Source organism: Lepidochelys kempii, chromosome 6 (genome assembly GCF_965140285.1).
Source record: "Lepidochelys kempii isolate rLepKem1 chromosome 6, rLepKem1.hap1, whole genome shotgun sequence".
Lineage (NCBI taxonomy): Eukaryota > Metazoa > Chordata > Testudines > Cheloniidae > Lepidochelys > Lepidochelys kempii.
Window position 1 is genome coordinate 92,952,724 of NC_136385.1, and position 18,017 is coordinate 92,970,740.

The following is an 18,017-nucleotide window of genomic DNA, read 5'->3' on the forward strand; positions in this document are numbered from 1 at the left end:
TATTAATTTCATTGGGTGACCCCTAGTTCTTGTATTATATGAAGGAGTAAATAACACTTCCTTATTCACTTTCTCTGCACCATTCATGATTTTATAGACCTCTATTATACCCCCTCTTAGTCATCCCCTTTCCAAGCTAAAAAGTCCGAGTCTTTTTAACCTCTCCTCACATGGAAGCTGTTCCATACCCTTTAGCTTTTTTGTTGCCCTTCTCTGTACCTTTTCCAATTCTAATTATCCTTTGTGAGATGAGGGGACCAAAAATACACTCAGTATTCAAAGTGTGGGATACCCAGTGGCATTATGATATTTACTGTCTTATTATCTATCCCTTTCCTAATAGTTAAGGCTACGTTTATGTCACAGAGGTCATGGAAGTCATGGAATCCGCAACTTCCAGATACCTCTGTGACATTCTCTGCTTCAGCCCCAGGGGTGCAGGACTCTGGAGCTGACAGCCAATGGGGCCATGGCGGGTTCCAGCGATAGGCAACAGCAGCGACAGGGGGCCCTCTGCAAAGTTCCAGCGACAGGTGACAAACTCCTGAGGGGGCCCTCTCCAGGGTTCTAGCGACGGGCAACAGCCTCTCACAGGGGAGAGGGAGACACCTCGGGCAAGCAGCTGGGGTGTCCCATTTTCTCTTTGGGAAATATGGTCACCCTGCAGCTCCCAGCCGCCGGGGGCAGAGGGGGAACTCCACAGCTCCCAGACACCACGATGGTGGGGGAAAACCATGGAACCACAGCAGCAAAAGTCACAGACAGGTCACGGCTTCCATGAATTTTTGTTTATTGCCCGTGACCTGTCCATGACTTTTACTAAAAATAACCATGACAAAATCTTAGCCTTACTAATAATTTCTAACATTCTGTTTGCTTTTTTGACTGCTGCTGAACATTGAGTGGATGTTTTTAGAGGACTATGCACCGTGACTTCAAGATCTCTTTCTTGAGTGGTAACAGCTACCGTATATCCCATCATTTTGCATGCATAGTTGCCACCCTATTTTGTATGTATACACTGCTATCCTTTCCTGCTCAAGTGTCTTTGAGATCAGACCTGTTTGTGTATACGTGACCATGTCAGCCTCTAGTGGCTACAATCTTAAAAAAGCTAAACGTCCTAATACTTCTATAAAACCAGATATGTTTTTATAGGTTACAGTTAGTCAGTGGTCTCATGAAGCCTTTGTTTTAGCAAAATTTCAGTTATCATGGTTTGGTTTTTCCTACAGAAGGACAATATGAGAGCGAACTCTAGTTTTTAGTTTTCACTTTACAGCTGAAAGGAAAGTAGCCTTTTAGAATATGGAGGATTTTATGCTTTCCAAATGTCCCCTGATATACTTCACTAAAATAAATATAATATTTTTCTCACCTTTGAATAATTTTGCCCTGCTTCTAGTACTACAGAGATAATAAAATTAAAAAACATGCAAATTCCAAGCTCAACAATACAAATATACTTATAGGAGCAAGAACTAAATGATGCCCTCTCCTTCTCCAAAAATTGACAAAACACACACTGAAGAACATGCAGTACAAGAGGCCACAACACAGCTAAAGATATATGGCAGCATGCAGTAAACATGCTCCCAACATTGCTCAAATTCAAATACAAGCACACAGGAAAGCAATCTTCACCATGGGCATAATTAATATAGAAACATGTACATGTGGCACGCAGGAAAACAGCTTCAGCAATGCATGAATATACATAAGAAGAGGCAAAAGTAGCCTTTCAGCATTGTCAATATCCACATAAAAGCATATGGTAAACCAGACCTTCACATAAGCAAAAATGCATAGAAGAGCACAATGGAAACTGGCCCCAACATTGCAAAAAAACACATTTTAATGAAAGGGGTGGATTGGGCTTCAAATGATTTGGTGTTTATTTCAGATAAGTATTTAAAAGTTCAGATGCTTACCCAAACTATCCAATAGACCCCTGAGAGACCCTCCCCCTAACAGTCTTCCTACCTGGTGTTGTCTTTTGCATGGAAACCTGGTGTCTTTCTTCCCTGACATTGGCATCATCTGAGATGAATGGCTGATCTTTGCCACTTCCAAAACACTCCCACCCCACACACAGACTGCCCCACTCCCCTGAACCCTCCTTCTACCAACACCCAGGTTCATAATCGTATCCTGAGAGCTCTGTGAGGGATACCTCTGGGGGTGAGGATGGGCTTGGAGAAACCAGGGACAGGCCTGGGAGTAGGAGATACATTAAAACAGTATTCTTATCATCTTTCCTCCTTCCCCAAATCTGGAAATGGAAAGGGATTCACAACAACTAGTCTTGGGGTCTGAATCTAACATACCCCAAAGTCAAGAGGTGTGCTGTTTGGCTCTGATGTTCTAATAGAGGCCCAATGCTAGTTATTTACTCCAATAATATACTGTAGGAACAGCCTACCTGTTTCCTGCCTTGTGTCCTTTCACAGCACTTAAGACTAATGAGGTTGGAGGTGCTTGCCACCCTGTGGTACAACTTCAATAGGATGAGAAATCCCTACCTCATCTGGGTCATCCTTTCAATTGACACTCAAGGCATTTTTGTTTCCTTTTCCACTTGTGACTGGTTGTTTTATCCACTGTATGTTTGGGTTGGAGGTGATTTCCTCTTCTCACTCATTCAGGAATTTCTATGTTTGCCATTTTTAATGGGGATGTTTCAGATTCTTGAACACAAACACAGTCTGAATGTATTTATGTTTCTTTCCACTTCTGCTCATAGAATTTATTTCAGTCTTTATCTGAACTCTCTATGAAACTGCTCTTCATGTCCAAAGGCAAATCATTCTGTCTCTGGCAGACTTGCAAATGGAGCAGGTAAATCCCCCTTTCTGGCAGAGTTCATGAGACTACTCTAGTCACAACATCTTGTCTCCATTGGGCCTGAACACCCAGTCTCTCTCCTGATCATTGGGCCTGGTTTCTCCAGCACTTATGGGGCATCATACCCTCATATTTATTCCACTAGCTGATTTTCCCAATCATTTGGAAGGGTAGGAGTATTTCTCACTTTTCACTTGCTTTCTAGGTCTCCAAATTGCCTCATTTTGCTGCTTTCCCCCTCCCTTTAGCCAAATGGCCAAAAACCTTAAAATTCTGGTGTTTCCTCCCTCATTCTTACCACCCCTTAAATGCTCTCATTATTTTGGCCAAAAAGACTGTAGAAAAGACTGCCGCTCAAGGGGGCTGGGTTGTAACCCCTTTATACTGTATTCAGACCATCCAACAGCCTCAGGAACTCATGGTCTATCCAGCCTGCAGACTCCCTTCATCGCCTTGAGCCATAAGATAAAAGGTTCAAACCCCGCAAGCAGGCATTTGGCTAGTATTCAAAGCCTGCACACTGTCCTCTACAAGACAGTTGTTGGGTAGGGATAACCACGTTGCCCTTTAATGAAGGTGCTCCCTTCCAATGCAGTGTGGGTGATAAATCATGGTAGGAAAAAGGCCAGCCTGTGGTACTTTTAAGTTTTAAACATGAGGGAGACAAATCCTGGAAACCTCAGATCCCATCCTCTTCTTCAATCAAACCTCTTTGGATGCCCAAGGCTGCCAGGCGCAGATAACAGCCTTTGGCTGATATACACGGTGGAGGTTTTATTGAGGGCTGTACCTGCTTACCAAGCACTTACAGCTCCCCCTCCTCATTCCCTCTCGCTTTGACCCTTCCCTCCTATCTACTGTGCCTCATGCCCACTCCTGCGGCCCCCGGGGCCAAGAGTACAGCAGGCTGCGGGCACTGCGGCCCAGCATAGCGCCTCGCTGACGCACACACAAAGGGGTGGGCGCACTAGGGTCCCTCCCCTCCGTCCTTCACATCTAGGGCAGCAGGTGGCGCCAAAACAAAACGGACTGCAGGCCTGGCTGCGCGTGCGCAGCAGAGCCGTTCAGCTCCGTCACCCAGAAAAAGGGAGTCTGGGGGCTCGTTCTGCGCAAGCGCGCTGAAGCTACCCTGGAGGTGACTCAATGTTAAGCCTAGAAAAGTCAGTTAAAGCCCCTCCACCCGCCATCTTAGGTGCAGGGAAAGGCGGAAGTGGTGGGCGGGGTCGCACAGATCCCCACCCACTCCAGGCTGGAAACGGAAGAGGTCCCGCACGACAGGGCTTCTCTCGGTGACGTTTGTACTCTATGTTGGCGGTCGGACGCATGCGCCGCTTGGGAGGGCAGGCGGAGTGCTGCTGGAGGGGGAGCCGCTAGTAGCACCTGTGCCCAGGTGGGTGGTGAGGGGCCGGGGGCAGCGGGGGGGTTTCCGGATTCGGTGAGCCGCGGGGGGCGAGGCGAGGTGGGGGGCGAGGGAGCCTAATGGGGGTGGGGAGCCCAGAGGGAGGCACTAGGGAGGGAGGGGGGTGAGGGGCACACTCAAGGTGGGGGCTCAGGAGGGATGACGTGTGGGTGCATGGGGGGGCTTGAGCTGGCGGCCTTTTGGGGACATAACGGGGTCAGTCGGGGGGGCATTTAGGGTGTAGCGGAGAAGAGGACCAGGGAGCGCAAAGAGGTGATCCGGCGTTGGGGTGTCCAGCGGGCACCCAGTTTGGGGATGTGCCGCACGGGCGGTGGTGGGGCCCTGCTGCTGCCGGCTGGTTTAGGCGGGAACACGTGAGCCTTGAGAAATGGTGGTGTTGATAATGACACCACTTCCGTGCGCTGTTCTGAGACGATCCCACCTCTTACTCGAAAGTCCTCCCTTTTTAATGATATGTCTGTTACCGATAAAAGTCCTGGAGACTGAATTCCTCCCCTTATCCCTGGAGGGAGCCCTTCCAGCACAGAGGAAAGGCAAACTGGTGTGGCAGCTTCCACGGCCGAGCTTCGGTGTGTAAATTGCTGCCTTCCCTGTGCTTAGATTGCTCACAAGGTCATCAGTTCAATTTATACCAATTATGATGGGGGGTGTTTTTGTAAAATAGACTCCTGCTCACTAGGCTTGGACTACCTGTTTATTTCAAGTGTGCCACTGAGCAACTGCTGGATGGTAACAGCTTTCATTGACTAAGTGATCTGAGCCTGGCTAAAAGCAGTGAATTAAATTTATGAGCTTTAGTATTGTATTAAAACTCCGGAGTTGCATAGCTCCTAGTGCTTTAAAAAAAAAGAAGAAAGAAATGGTGTAGGGGATAATGAGCAAATGTTATTGCTCTCCTTTCACACTTCCAAATTTTTCCTATTTCGGTGATACTGTGATCGAGCCCAAGGTGAAGTATTCCTGTTTTACCCTTTCCTAATCTCTTAAAGGGATAAACCCTCCAATGTGACTCAGTCTCTTTGGTTAAATTGTTCAATGGTTAATGTGTCTTATCAGTACATATAAACTGATTTTAAAAAAATGCCCCTATCTGTCTCAGGGAGGGATAAGTGATCAAGAAAGAGATCGGAGTAGTGATTCCATCTCTCACATACACGTAGTTGGGCCACTAATGTGCAGTTACTGAGTGATAAATGACTGAAGCAGAATCCTGGGGTCAATATTTATTTTCAGTGAGTGATAGCTCTAGATAAAATGAATAAGAGATTAAATGTCAGATCATATTTTCATTTATTTTAAATATTAATTTCACCTGTGAAGTGTGAATCCATCAGATATGTATTTTCTCAAACTGTATTTCCCCATCAGTAATAAAAATTCCTCAGTAAGAACTTAACTAATGATTCTGTTAATGATGCACAGACTGGGGTAGAATCTGGCTTGCTCTTCCGCGTTACATTGGCTTTGTAAATGCTAACAGGTCAGCAGATGTGATTAAACATGCAAATAGCAGAAATGGAGCTGGAGGGAAGGATTGTTAAAGATATATTCTTACACTAAGCATTAGTCTGTCTATCTTAATTTTACCTAGTGTTAATCGCCATAGTATCTCAGCACTATTATCTACTTAACCTGTGTAACTCACTGCCACAAGATGTCAAGGCCAAGAAGGCCAAGGCCCAGTCTCTATTCAAGCCTAAGTTAATTGTATCCAATTTGCAAATTAATTCCAATTCAGCAGTCTCTCCTTGGAGTCTGTTTTTGAAGTTTTGTTGTTGAAGTATTGCCACTTTTGGGTCTGTAATCGAGTGACCAGAGAGATTGAAGTGTTCTCCGACTGGTTTTTGAATGTTATAATTTCTGATGTCTGATTTGTGTCCATTTATTCTTTTACGTAGAGACTGTCCAGTTTGACCAATGTACATGGCAGAGGGGCATTGTTGGCACATGATGCCATATATCACATTGGTAGATGTGCAGGTGAACGAGCCTCTGATAGTGTGGCTGATGTGATTAGGCCCTATGATGGTGTCCGCTGAATAGATATGTGGACACAGTTGGCAACGGGCTTTGTTGCAAGGATAGGTTCCTGGGTTAGTGGTTCTGTTGTGTGGTATGTGGTTGCTGGTGAGTATTGGCTTCAGGTTGGGGGGCTGTCTGTAAGCAAGGACTGGCCTGTCTCCCAAGACCTGTGAGAGTGATGGGTCGTCCTTCAGGATAGGTTGTAGATCCTTGATGATGCGTTGGAGAGGTTTTAGTTGGGGGCTGAAGGTGATGGCTAGTGGTGTTCTGTTATTATCTTTGTTGGGCCTATCCTGTAGTAGGTGACTTCTGCGTACTCTTCTGGCTCTGTCAGTCTGTTTCTTCACTTCAGCAGGTGGGTATTGTAGTTGTAAGAATGCTTGATAGAGATCTTGTAGATGTTTGCCTCTGTCTGAGGGGTTGGAGCAAATGCGGTTGTATCGTAGAGCTTGGCTGTAGACAATGGCTTGTGTGGTGTGGTCTGGATGAAAGCTGGAGGCATGTAGGTAGGCATAGCAGTCAGTAGGTTTCTGGTTTAGGGTGGTGTTTATGTGACCATCGCTTATTAGCACCGTAGTGTCCAGGAAGTGGATCTCTTGTGTGGACTGGTCCAGGCTGAGGTTGATGGTGGGATGGAAATTGTTGAAATCATGGGGGAATTCCTCAAGGGCTTCTTTTCCATGGGTCCAGGTGATGAAGATGTCATCAATGTAGCGCAAGTAGAGTAGGGGCATTAGGGGACGAGAGCTGAGGAAGCGTTGTTCTAAGTCAGCCATAAAAATGTTGGCATACTGTGGGGCCATGCGGGTACCCATAGCAGTGCCGCTGATTTGAAGGTATACATTGTCCCCAAATGTGAAATAGTTATGGGTGAGGACAAAGTCGCAAAGTTCAGCCACCAGGTTTGCCGTGACATTATCGGGGATACTGTTCCTGACAGCTTGTAGTTCATCTTTGTGTGGAATGTTGGTGTAGAGGGCTTCTACATCCATAGTGGCCATCCACAGTCTTAGCAACAACTCTGACATCATAATCAAAAAGGCTGATAAAGGAGATGCTGTCATCATCATGAATAGGTTGGAATATGAACAAGAGGCTGCTAAGCAGCTCTCCAACACCACTTTCTACAAGCCATTACCCTCTGATCCCACTGAAGGTTACCAAAAGAAACTACAGCATTTGCTCAAGAAACTCCCTGAAAAAGCACAAGAACAAATCTGCACAGACACACCACTGGAACCCTGACCTGGGGTATTCTATCTGCTACCCAAGATCCATAAACCTGGAAATCCTGGACACCCCATCATCTCAGGCACTGGCACCCTGACAGCAGGATTGTCTGTCTATGTAGACTGCCTCCTTAGGCCCTACGCTACCAGCACTCCCAGCTATCTTTGAGACACCACTGACTTCTGAGGAAACTACAATCCATCGGTGATCTTCCTGAAAACACCATCCTGGCCACCCCCCAGCTCTCCTGCTGCTAATAGCTCACCTTAAGTGATCACTCTGGTTACAGTGTGTGTATGGTAACACCCATTGTTTCATGTTCTCTATATAAATCTCCCCACTGTATTTTCCACTGAATGCATCTGATGAAGTGAGCTGTAGCTCACGAAAGCTTATGCTCAAATTTGTTAGTCTCTAAGGTGCCACAAGTACTCCTTTTCTTTTAACTAAAATCTGAGGACACTGAGCAGCCATCAGACAATGTATGAAGCCCATGTTAGTTGGTTTCCAAAATCAGATTAGCAGCATTATGCACAATCTGATTGAACAGTGTGGAATCAGGAAATAGGTGAGAGGTTAGAAAGTGTGCTGCATATAAAACAACTAATAACTGGACTTCGCATCTACCAGACGGAAGTTCAGTGTGTCTGAGTTCTGTGGAGCTGACCAACTCAGAGAATATGCTGAATGCATTGTGTTGGAACACAGAGGATGGGCCCTGGCTCTACTCACTGGCCACAAGCAATTCCTTCCCAGCACTTTCTCCTGTGGTCGTAAGGAAAAATGTACTGGTCAGACAGGTGGGGGGCGGGGGGGAAGATAATAATATATTGGAAAGTATGTTTTCCTTTCAGAAGTGCGCTTTGCAAATAACTCTTTTAAAGGGTGATGTTCATCTAACTCGTTGCTATAAGATCTGTTAGAGTGAGTATGTGCCTGGCCAGAGGCAGGCTAACATCAGCAAGATAGATCAAACGTAAGATTCTTAATGCCTCATATAAGTTTATTAAATCTCTTTATTTTAAAGGGATCCTGGAAAGATAAAAGACATATTTAGAAAAAGTACTAATTACCTCAGATTATTTAAATGAAAGAATTTTAGAAATCTAATGTACTTTCTGCATTGATGCTTTACTACTCCTAGGGGAATTCTGTGCCAAAATATTTAAAATGCTGTGCAAAATATTTTAAAATTCTGCAAACTGCATATTTTATTTGTCAAAATAACACAATATTTAAAAAAATGCCAGTTTCAGTTATTCTGGTAATATATTTCAAATTACCTGTCAGCAAGTATGTCTGTAACACAGATGACAGATTCAGGAAATGTTTTTTGACAAATAGATTCCTTACTAGGCATAATAATACAGAACTTTGAGTAATAATTCATTTAAACTACAATACAGAAACAGTGCAAAGGCTCGTGGGAATTACTCATAATGGAGGAGCTGAGGGAGACGGAAGTAATTGCTGGGAAGGAACCTGGGAGTGCACGTGGAGGGTTGTTGGGTGTGGGTGGGAGAAGTATGGAGCATGGCTTTTCTTGGGTGGGGAGAAGGGATTGTGAGGGAGTTGGGGCGCTTCCCCCATGCAGATGCTGGTTCACCCCTAGCCTCTCCCATTCAGTCAGGCGCATCTGCCACTGTCCCCATGTGGCCCTTCACCACCACTCCCAATCAGCCCCTGGCTCAATGCTGTCCCCCAGCTAGCTCCTTTGCCCCTGCCCCAGTCTCCCACCCCCCACTAGCCTTTCTGAACCCCAGTTTGTGTGACCTCCCCAACACCCCCATGTGTCCCGCTCTGTCCATCCCCCCCCATATGTGGCCCCGTGGGCAGGGTGCTGTGAGGAAGACCGTCTCTCCCCCTCCTTCTCCACGGCTGGCTGAGCCAGCTGCCTTCTCTTCTGGCACCACAATGGCCGCTGGTGGGTGAAAAGTGTACCTGCAGTGCCTTCTTGGCTGTATGTATTTCTACGTTTTGGGGGGGGGGGGCGGAATCTGCGGGGGACATGAATTCTGTGTGTGTGCAGTGGCACAGAATTCCCCCAGGAATATTTTATTCAGCTTAGACAGTGAAACTAGAATAGTTAGTTTCACTTGCTAGATCTCAAGTATTTAAGAAGGCTTTTGGATTTTGGGTTCCAATAGTATAAGCAAATGGTAAAGTGTAATTCAAAATGAATAAAATATGAAACCATCTCTGCTTATATTTGTTTTTGTCAAAGCTTTTTCTGTTCTAATCTATATTTTTGTGTCTAAATTAAGATGATTAGGAGCAAAATGTTAAACAATTACTAAATAAAAAGTAAATTTCAGGCCTTAAGTTGTAACAACTGGGTGAACTCATTAATTGATTAGTTTCTCTGCCACGTTGTTCTGTCAGGCTATGAGCACATTGTTAGCCACTTGTGAAAAATGTGCAACTTAAAATAAGGTGTGGGAGAAACCATGTTTTTAACTCTCTCATCAGAGCGGGACCAACATTTCTTCAGCCCTCCATCTGAGTGAAAAATTCCTGAAAATGCAGTGGGGACAAATGGATGGGAAGCCTCCAAGGAGAAACCACAATCCAAGTTTAGACTCCCCGACTTGCCTGTGAGATCTGACAAGCTCACAGCCCAGGCTGGCATGGTTGAAAGCAAATCTGGTTAAACTTCAGTATTGATATCCAACGAGAGAGTGAGGCTCTGTCAAGATGTGCAATGAAAGAGATGTCTGGAGTAGGCTTTTATAGGGAAGTCAGTTCTTTAATCTCCACAACATGCTCTCTTTAGCTTGACAAAAGACTGTGTGGTCGTCCCCGTCCCCCCAAAAAAACATTCTTGGAAATGTGGACAAACTGTTTAGGCAGATGCACAAAGCTCCAATCTGATAGGGGTTAGGCAAGCTTCACCTTCTGGTGCCTTTAGGGTGAGAGATGGAAAATGAAATACTGGCTTTCTTGTTATGCTAACAAACTTCCCAGGGCATGTTGCAAGCAGAACTTTACCATTTTTTATAATATACCTAAGTTATAGAATGTTGTAATGTAGCAGAGTAAGGGAGAGAAATTAAGAATAAACAAGGAAGACAGTCCATTGTGTCATAGATCTTCATGTCCAAACCTCTTTATATTAAAATAAAGAGGGAGTCATGTTAAAGTAAAATGGAAGACTTTACTTCAGCAAACAAAAACAATGGATATAGGTTAATGATCATGAAATGCATTCCTGCCTCAACCTGTAATAACTAAGCAAATTGGAATATGTTAGGTCAGTCAACTGTGTTGGAATTGTTCTTCGTGGAATGGTCCTTTTGTGCAAACATCTAGTAAATGACAAGCCTTGCACCAAAGAGCTTGTTTTTTAAAGCTATGTCTACGCTACCAGCTAGGAGAATGATTTCCCCTGCTTGTGTACATATACTCATGCTAGCTCAAGTATAAATAGTAGTGTAGCCACTGTAGCACTGGCAGCAAGGCTGAACACAAACTTGCCTGAAATTGTTGGGTATGTGCTTGGCATGGCTCAGCCATGCCTCTGCTGCTGCTACCCTTGCTACCGCAGCTCCGTTGCTATTTATACTTGCGCTAGGTTGATGAGCGATATTATGAGTATATGTACATAAGCAGGAGAATTACACCCCCTACCGCTTGCTGTAGATGTAGCCTAAGGCTTCAAATTCTACAGCCCATCTGTATATCTAAGGTATTTATGGACCCCCTATTACCATAATCTCTGAGCATCTCACGATGTATTTATCCCCACAGCACCCCTCTGAAGTAGGAAGGTAATATTATTCCTATTTTACAGATAAGAAACAGTTTCTTGGCCTCTAAGTGGTTTGCCCAAAGTAACACAGGTCGCTTATGGCATAGCAGGGAATTGAACTGGAGCCTCTTGAGTCCCAGGTTAGCATCCTAACCACAGGATCATCCTTCCTCTGCTGTTTGCTGTTCATCAAAGCACTTAATTGTGTGGTAAAGTGCTTTGCTGAATACAAATGGACTCTAGCTCATGTTCGCTGCATTGGCATCTAAGAGACCCGCCATTAAAGGTAGATGAGACAAACAAGTGGGAGGTAGGGTGGATGTCTTAGGACAGGTTTAGCTGAGGGCACAATTTTGAGCCAAAAGAGTATCAATGTGGTAATGATTTTTTTTTATTAAATCAAGATTGTTGATGTTACAACCCTGCCAATTTAAAAAAATGAAATATTTGTAACTTTTGGACGGAAGCACTGGTGTTTTTCTCCCACAGTAATGGATTTTAAGCTTTTCAGCACACAAAGTTGCACCAGTTTAACCAAAGGTGTGGTGTTGAAAGGGTGCAACTTTGTGTGTAGAGCAGGTATTTCTCCTGGGGCTAGTAGGCGTTACTTCAAGTGCTAGGTTTTTGTATAATATATGGTTTCAATAAATTTTAAAACTGCAGCACTTGTTAGTGACTACCTACTGTGTTAGAAATAACCGAGACTGTTTCAAGCACTTTCTGTAAGAATAGAAGTGACAGGATTAGAGTTCCTATGTCTCAACTAATATAAAATTTAAACTTCTAGATAGAATGTTTGTGCAGCGTTCATCTGAATGTTTTTTTTTTTTAAATCATAACTTTAAGTGTTGTGACTTTTTTTCAAAGTTTTCTGGACACCTGTAGTTATTATTCTCTTATTATATCCTCAAGCCCAGGGTTGCTGCCAGCTTGTGTTAGCATAAATAGGAATGCTAAAACGGAATGACTTCTAAATGTATTTGCTGTTCAGCAGTAAATAGATTTTGAATTACAGCTTGGTCTCTAGCAGTGTCACAAGAAGGGAAGAATGAATTTATACGAGGTAAAATCTACTCAGACTACATTATAACTGGCAGCATTTAGCAACAGCGTCTACGAGCATTGGCACGAGGCTCACCTGTTCTGATAAAGCTTTTCTAACATTTTTTCTTACACTGTTAGTTGTGATAATTCCACTTTTTCCACCCATACTTCTCAGGGAAGCAGTTCATCGCAGCTTCAGTCTTGGACTGTTCAGCCATCTTTTGAAGTGATTCCAGCTCAGCCACAGCTAGTGTTTCTTCATCCAGCCATCTCCCCTCCCATTAACCCTCATCTTGTTGGTGAAAAGAGAATTGACTCTACTAATTACCTGCCCATCCTGAACTCCTATGCAAAGATAGCACCACATCCCTGCAAAAGAGATCGTGTCTGGGATCTGGAGGAAAGAGGGAGAACCAGTGGACAGAAATGGCTTTGCACAGATACTAACTACTGTGTCCAGTAAGACTAGTTTATTGCCCCCTAGTGCTTGCCTCCAAGTATCACCAGACTTTAAGCCTGCTCAGGACTCTACTCAGCAGAGTTCTTCAGCTGTGATGGCAAGTGGAAAAATGTCAACTATTGATGACTTTCAGTATATTTCTACTGACAAACAAAAGGCCCCAGGTTTGATTCCCTTTTCTCCTACTGGACTCCTCCAGATATCAGACTGCAGATCTCCTGAGATGGAGAATCCAGTACATCATATGGTGCAGTTAGCAACCTGCAGCCCACCTTTGGCAGCAGAAGAACTTTATACTACTCCTGAGCTATCGTTGCAGCAGCAACGCAAGCGCAAGCGCTTTCAGAATACCTTTGTTGTGCTGCACAGGTCTGGATTGCTGGAGATCACCTTGAAAACCAAGGAGCTGATTCATCAGAACCAGGTAACCCAGATTGAACTGGAGCGGCTGAAGCAGCAAACACAGTTGTTCATGGAGGCAATAGAGGGCAATGCTCCTCAGGCCTGGGCAGAGCTAGAGGCATCTCTAACGGGGTCAGATAAAGCTGACAGCAGCCTTGAGGCTTCTCCTACATATCCCAACATGTAGCGCAAAAAATATATAGCTGTTCAAGTGACTCCAGTGCCTCTCTTCCTCTGTCTCAGGCTTTTACAAGAGCACTTTCTAAGTTTGAGGCTGCTTTAAAAACTCATTCACAAAGCAGCATGCCATTAATAAGCTGTCCCAAATGCCAGTTGTGAGACTGGCACAATGGGAGGCCTAGGCTGGAATTAGTACTGCTTCATGTCACTGGGACTGAGCAACTGTGCTCTTCTTTGGACCATGAAGGTGTGAAAGTGCTATGATGTGATGTGTTCCCACTCTTATGATGGAGAACATTGCAAATGGCTCTTTCCTAGCAAGCATCTTTTTTCACCCCCTATCTCCAGACAGCCAATTCACAGAATGGGACAAAAGACCTAATCTAGTGTAGCCATTTATGAATTGATATGGAAAGAGGAAACTGGATGGGTAACATAGTATCTCCAGCTTTGTGTTAATACTCCAAAGATATACGGTGGTCTTTCTTTTGGATAATCACCACATTGAACAAATGGAGATCTGCTTGCATTAAAGCTGCACTCCATACGTTGCTTTGCTTGAGCAAAGTAGGGGTGGGGAGGTGAGGGGTATATTAGAAATAAATGTAATAGTTCTAGGCAGGCCTGTCAACTGCCTATTTTAGTTTCTTTAAAGTTGAGAGCTGGGTGAAAATCTGAAAGCACTAGACATGCACTGGAAGTGTTTATTCCAAAGCAGGTTTATTTGAACTGCCCGTTAACAGCTAACAACTGTACTAAGCAAGATGGCTTTGGATTTCCCAGGTATGCAATAAATTAAACACTGACTGTTACTTTAAAAAAAAAGAAGCTGTTATGTAATTTTTTTTAAAATTCATTACAATGAAGATTCTTGGATTCCAAGGCCAGAAGGGACCATTGTGATCAACTAGTATGACTTCCTGTATAACACAGGCTATAGAACTTTCCCAAAATATGTTCCTCACTAGGCAGCTATGCATCCTTTGGTTTTTATCCAGTTTAGGAGAGACTCTTTTTTTGGCTGTGAAATCAGCTTGCTGAGTTGAAAAAAGTGGTTGTACAGGTCCTAGAGTGAAACAAGCCCTGTTTTTCTTTTTATGAGAAACATCTGAGTGTATCACTAGAAGAGACACTGATCACTTTGGTGACATCTTCCCAAGAATATGACCTTGAACGCTTTTTAATGTTCTCATTAGTATGAGTATTCTCATTCCCAACCTGCTAGTCTTGAAGCATACACTTACACACTGATTCTGGTAGAGGCATTAGACCTTGGTGTTAGATGTACCCGACAGTCTTGTTTCAAAAGCTGTTCTACAGACATCTTCATATTGTGTGAATTTGACTTGTCACTCTCCTTTGTATTCCCTTCAACTTGAGCCATGTCTTTCAAATACTCCTCTGTATAAGGAGATTTAAAATATGCTAATCTAAGAATGAAGTGAACAGTCTCTCCCATTCTAAATTATATGATCCAGAGTCTGATCCCTTTGGTTTCACAATGTTTTTCAAACAAAACTTGCATTTCATGTGATCAAGTATTGCCTTGACATTCTTGCATTCCTGTGTGTATTTCAGTTTCTCAAAAAGAAGCCTAAAAGCTTTCCAGTTAAAAAGTTTGAGTTGGCCTTTTGTCTTTAAATTCAGTGACATGACCCTTTCATCCTTCTAATGGCCTCAAATGAACATTGCATGAGGTCCTAAAGAATTCTCCTACAGCATTACTGTAACAAATGCCTTAGGAAACTTTGGAGGTAGGAGAAGAGTTTTTCCTTTTCAGCACCTTAATTAGTTCACTGAAAAGGAGTTGCATACATGCCTCAAGGCGGGATGGAACATGAAAGTCAGACTTGGACTGGCCTCTGGAGCTAGAGAGAGATTTCCCAGATGGCCCCAAGACTCTGTTCCCCTCAAAACCCAACTGAATGGTAGCTGATTAAGCACAATTCCAACTGTGGTGTAGAGCACCACCAAAGAAAGCATGGGGGTGGGAAGGAGCAGTCGATGGGAATTTGGCCAAAATCTTATGTGGGTTTCCTGTGTTGCCTAGTATCTGAAGTTAGCTTGCTACTGTTAACACATAGCATAGTGACACCAAATTCAAACAAGAGGCTGTATATGGCAGGAGGGCATCACACACTCCAGGCCAAAGACTCGGACACCTGAGCCTGCTAGAGAATCACAACAAAGTTACTGCAGTGGAGCTTCCAGCCCCCTTATTGAAAGGGAGTAAAGGTTGTTCCCTTGATCTGAGTGATACAGGTGTTTGTGTATGGGATTGCAGAGAGGGGAATAGACATGTGAGCGACCTAGTCCTGCCCTCAGAGGTTCCTTCTCTTTCCTTGGAAGCGCTGCTTCTCCCATCTGAGGCTGTGGAGAATCCTAAATTCAGACCCTATTTATTAAGAATGACTGTTCTAGAACGTGAAGTGATGGATCTAGAATGAACTGTGGACATTTTAGAGATGAAGGGGAATGGGCGGGGGAGGGGAGAGGGCAGAAAATTACCCTCCAACAGGATATAGTGTACTTCCTGATGTAGGAAAATCCTGGACAGTATAAATCTGCTGTAGCTCACACAATTTTATATAAAATATATGTGAACATAGTAAAACTGTGAATAGAAGTTCAGCAACTGTTTAGAAATCATACTGCTTGTCAGAATCCAAACTTCTTATTCAGTATGTACTGAACGAGAAAAATCTTCTAAGCTACTGAATAAATCTGGGGTCACCTAGGAATCATGTCCACAGATAAATTAGCAGTTAAGGTAATTAATGAAGTACACTGGAGGGCGCTGATTGTAGATATACAAAAGGCTGTCAAACCCCAGTTTACTCCTACATCTTTTAGCTGCCTTTATTGCTGGAATCCTTACTGAAGCTTTATATAGCAAAAGCTTTCCTACCCTAGCTGTAAGCTTAGTAAAATAAAAGGGCATGGAGCTATGGTGAGAGAATTCATTGGTTTTTAGTAGACTTCGTCTGAAGCTGAAGCCAGTTCTAAACTGAATCCAGAAACAGCCTAGCAAGATTGTCCAGAAACTTAGCCTCTTCAATCAAACAATTCTGTAACCATTGGCCCTGCAGGTTTTGGAGGTTTTTAAAGCAAATTGTAGTTGATCCATAGATTTAAGAACCTAGACTTAAACCAGAGGTCCTGAGCTCTGAAAGGTCATCTAAACAGTTTCTGAGGCTTCTGCTGTTGGTCCTGCCACCAACTGGCAGAAATGACAAGGAAAGGGGAAGGTTGATGGGTCAACCAGACTTCTGCTTTCATGCAAGAGTTTTAATAACTTTATACATCTTGAATTTTTAATTGCTTTCATGAAGTTTTTTTTAAAACTTTGATAACTCTGGTTGAATGTAAATATTTTCTGTACCTTCAAGTGCATTGCAAAATCTGAATTCTGTAGTATGAGAACTTGATTACAAAATGTGATTTTTTTTCTGTAAAGCTTTCTAGAGACTGACTGTGAAATATGAATGAAATAAAGTATGTGCCTGAAAAATTGTGGATTGCTATAATACTACTAAACTATGGAGTCCTTTACTGCAAAATACTCTCTACAAACACACTCCTGGGGGAATTCTGTGCCACTGCACACACACCAAATTCATGCCTCCTGCAGATGTTTTTTTTCCCCTGCAGAAAATACATTCTGCTGGAAAGGTGCTGCAGTTACACCATTTGCCCACTAGGGGTTGCTTTGGAACCAGAAGAGAGGGCAACTGGCTCAGCCAGCCCTGGAGAGGGAGGGGGAGAGGCTGGTTTCCTCACAGCACCCTCCCGGCAGGGCCAGGTAAGGAGACACGGGGTATGGCGGGGACAGACACAGCAGTGAACACTGGGCTCCTGGGGAGGTGATACAGGCTGGGGTTCAAAAAGGCTAGTGTGGGGGGACAGGCTGGGGTGGGCACAGGAGCTAGTGGGGTGACAGCATTGAGCCAGGGGCTGAATGGGAATGGGGGTGTAGAGCCACATGAGGGCAGAGGGTGCAGGGACACATGGGGACGGGGGAGGAGAGGTAGCTGGGGGGGGCAGGGAGTTGAAGGGGATTGTGGCAGATGTCTGACTGAAATGGGAGAGGCTTGGGGTCAGCTAGAGTCTTCATGGGGGAGGCTCCCCAACTTCCTACCAATCCTTTCTCCCCCCTCCCCCCCCCCCCCAAAACCCCTTCTTCCCTATTTTTCTTCCTCTTAAGTTCACTCCCAGGCTCCTTTCCAGCAGTTTCTGCCCTCTCCCTCAGCTCCTCCATTACCCCTGATTCGGCCAAGCCTTTGCACTGCTTCTGAGGGGTGCAGGAAATACAGTTCTGTATTGTAGTTTAAATGAATTATTACTCAACGTTCTGTATTAATATGCCTAGTAAGGAATCTGTTTTGTCCAAAAAAAATTCAGGATTTTTTTTGTCTGTATTGATACAGACATACTTTCTGACATATTTTGAAATAAATTACCAAAATAATTGAAATGGGCATGATTATATTGTTGTTTTGACAAAATCCTGCAGAATTTTAAAATATGCATAGAATTTTTAATTTTTTGGTGCAGAATTCCTCCAGGAGTAACAAACATCAGTACAGTGACATGCAGCTGGTTCTGGAGCAATGGGCACCAACAAGTGGCATGTAATAGCACGTCTCTACAAAAGGTATCACAGGATC

The 18,017-nt window shown here is 43.9% G+C and overlaps 1 protein-coding gene across 1 annotated transcript; it reads left to right on the forward strand.

The window, feature by feature from the left end:
- The first annotated feature begins 1,488 nt into the window (after nucleotides 1–1,488).
- Nucleotides 1,489–16,861, forward strand: CIPC (CLOCK interacting pacemaker). Its single transcript, XM_073350349.2, is given in 4 exon segments — nucleotides 1,489–1,583; nucleotides 8,097–8,316; nucleotides 12,484–12,768; nucleotides 12,770–16,861. Coding segments are annotated over 4 exon segments (1,188 nt in total). The 3' UTR covers nucleotides 13,358–16,861.
- The last annotated feature ends 1,156 nt before the right edge of the window (nucleotides 16,862–18,017 follow it).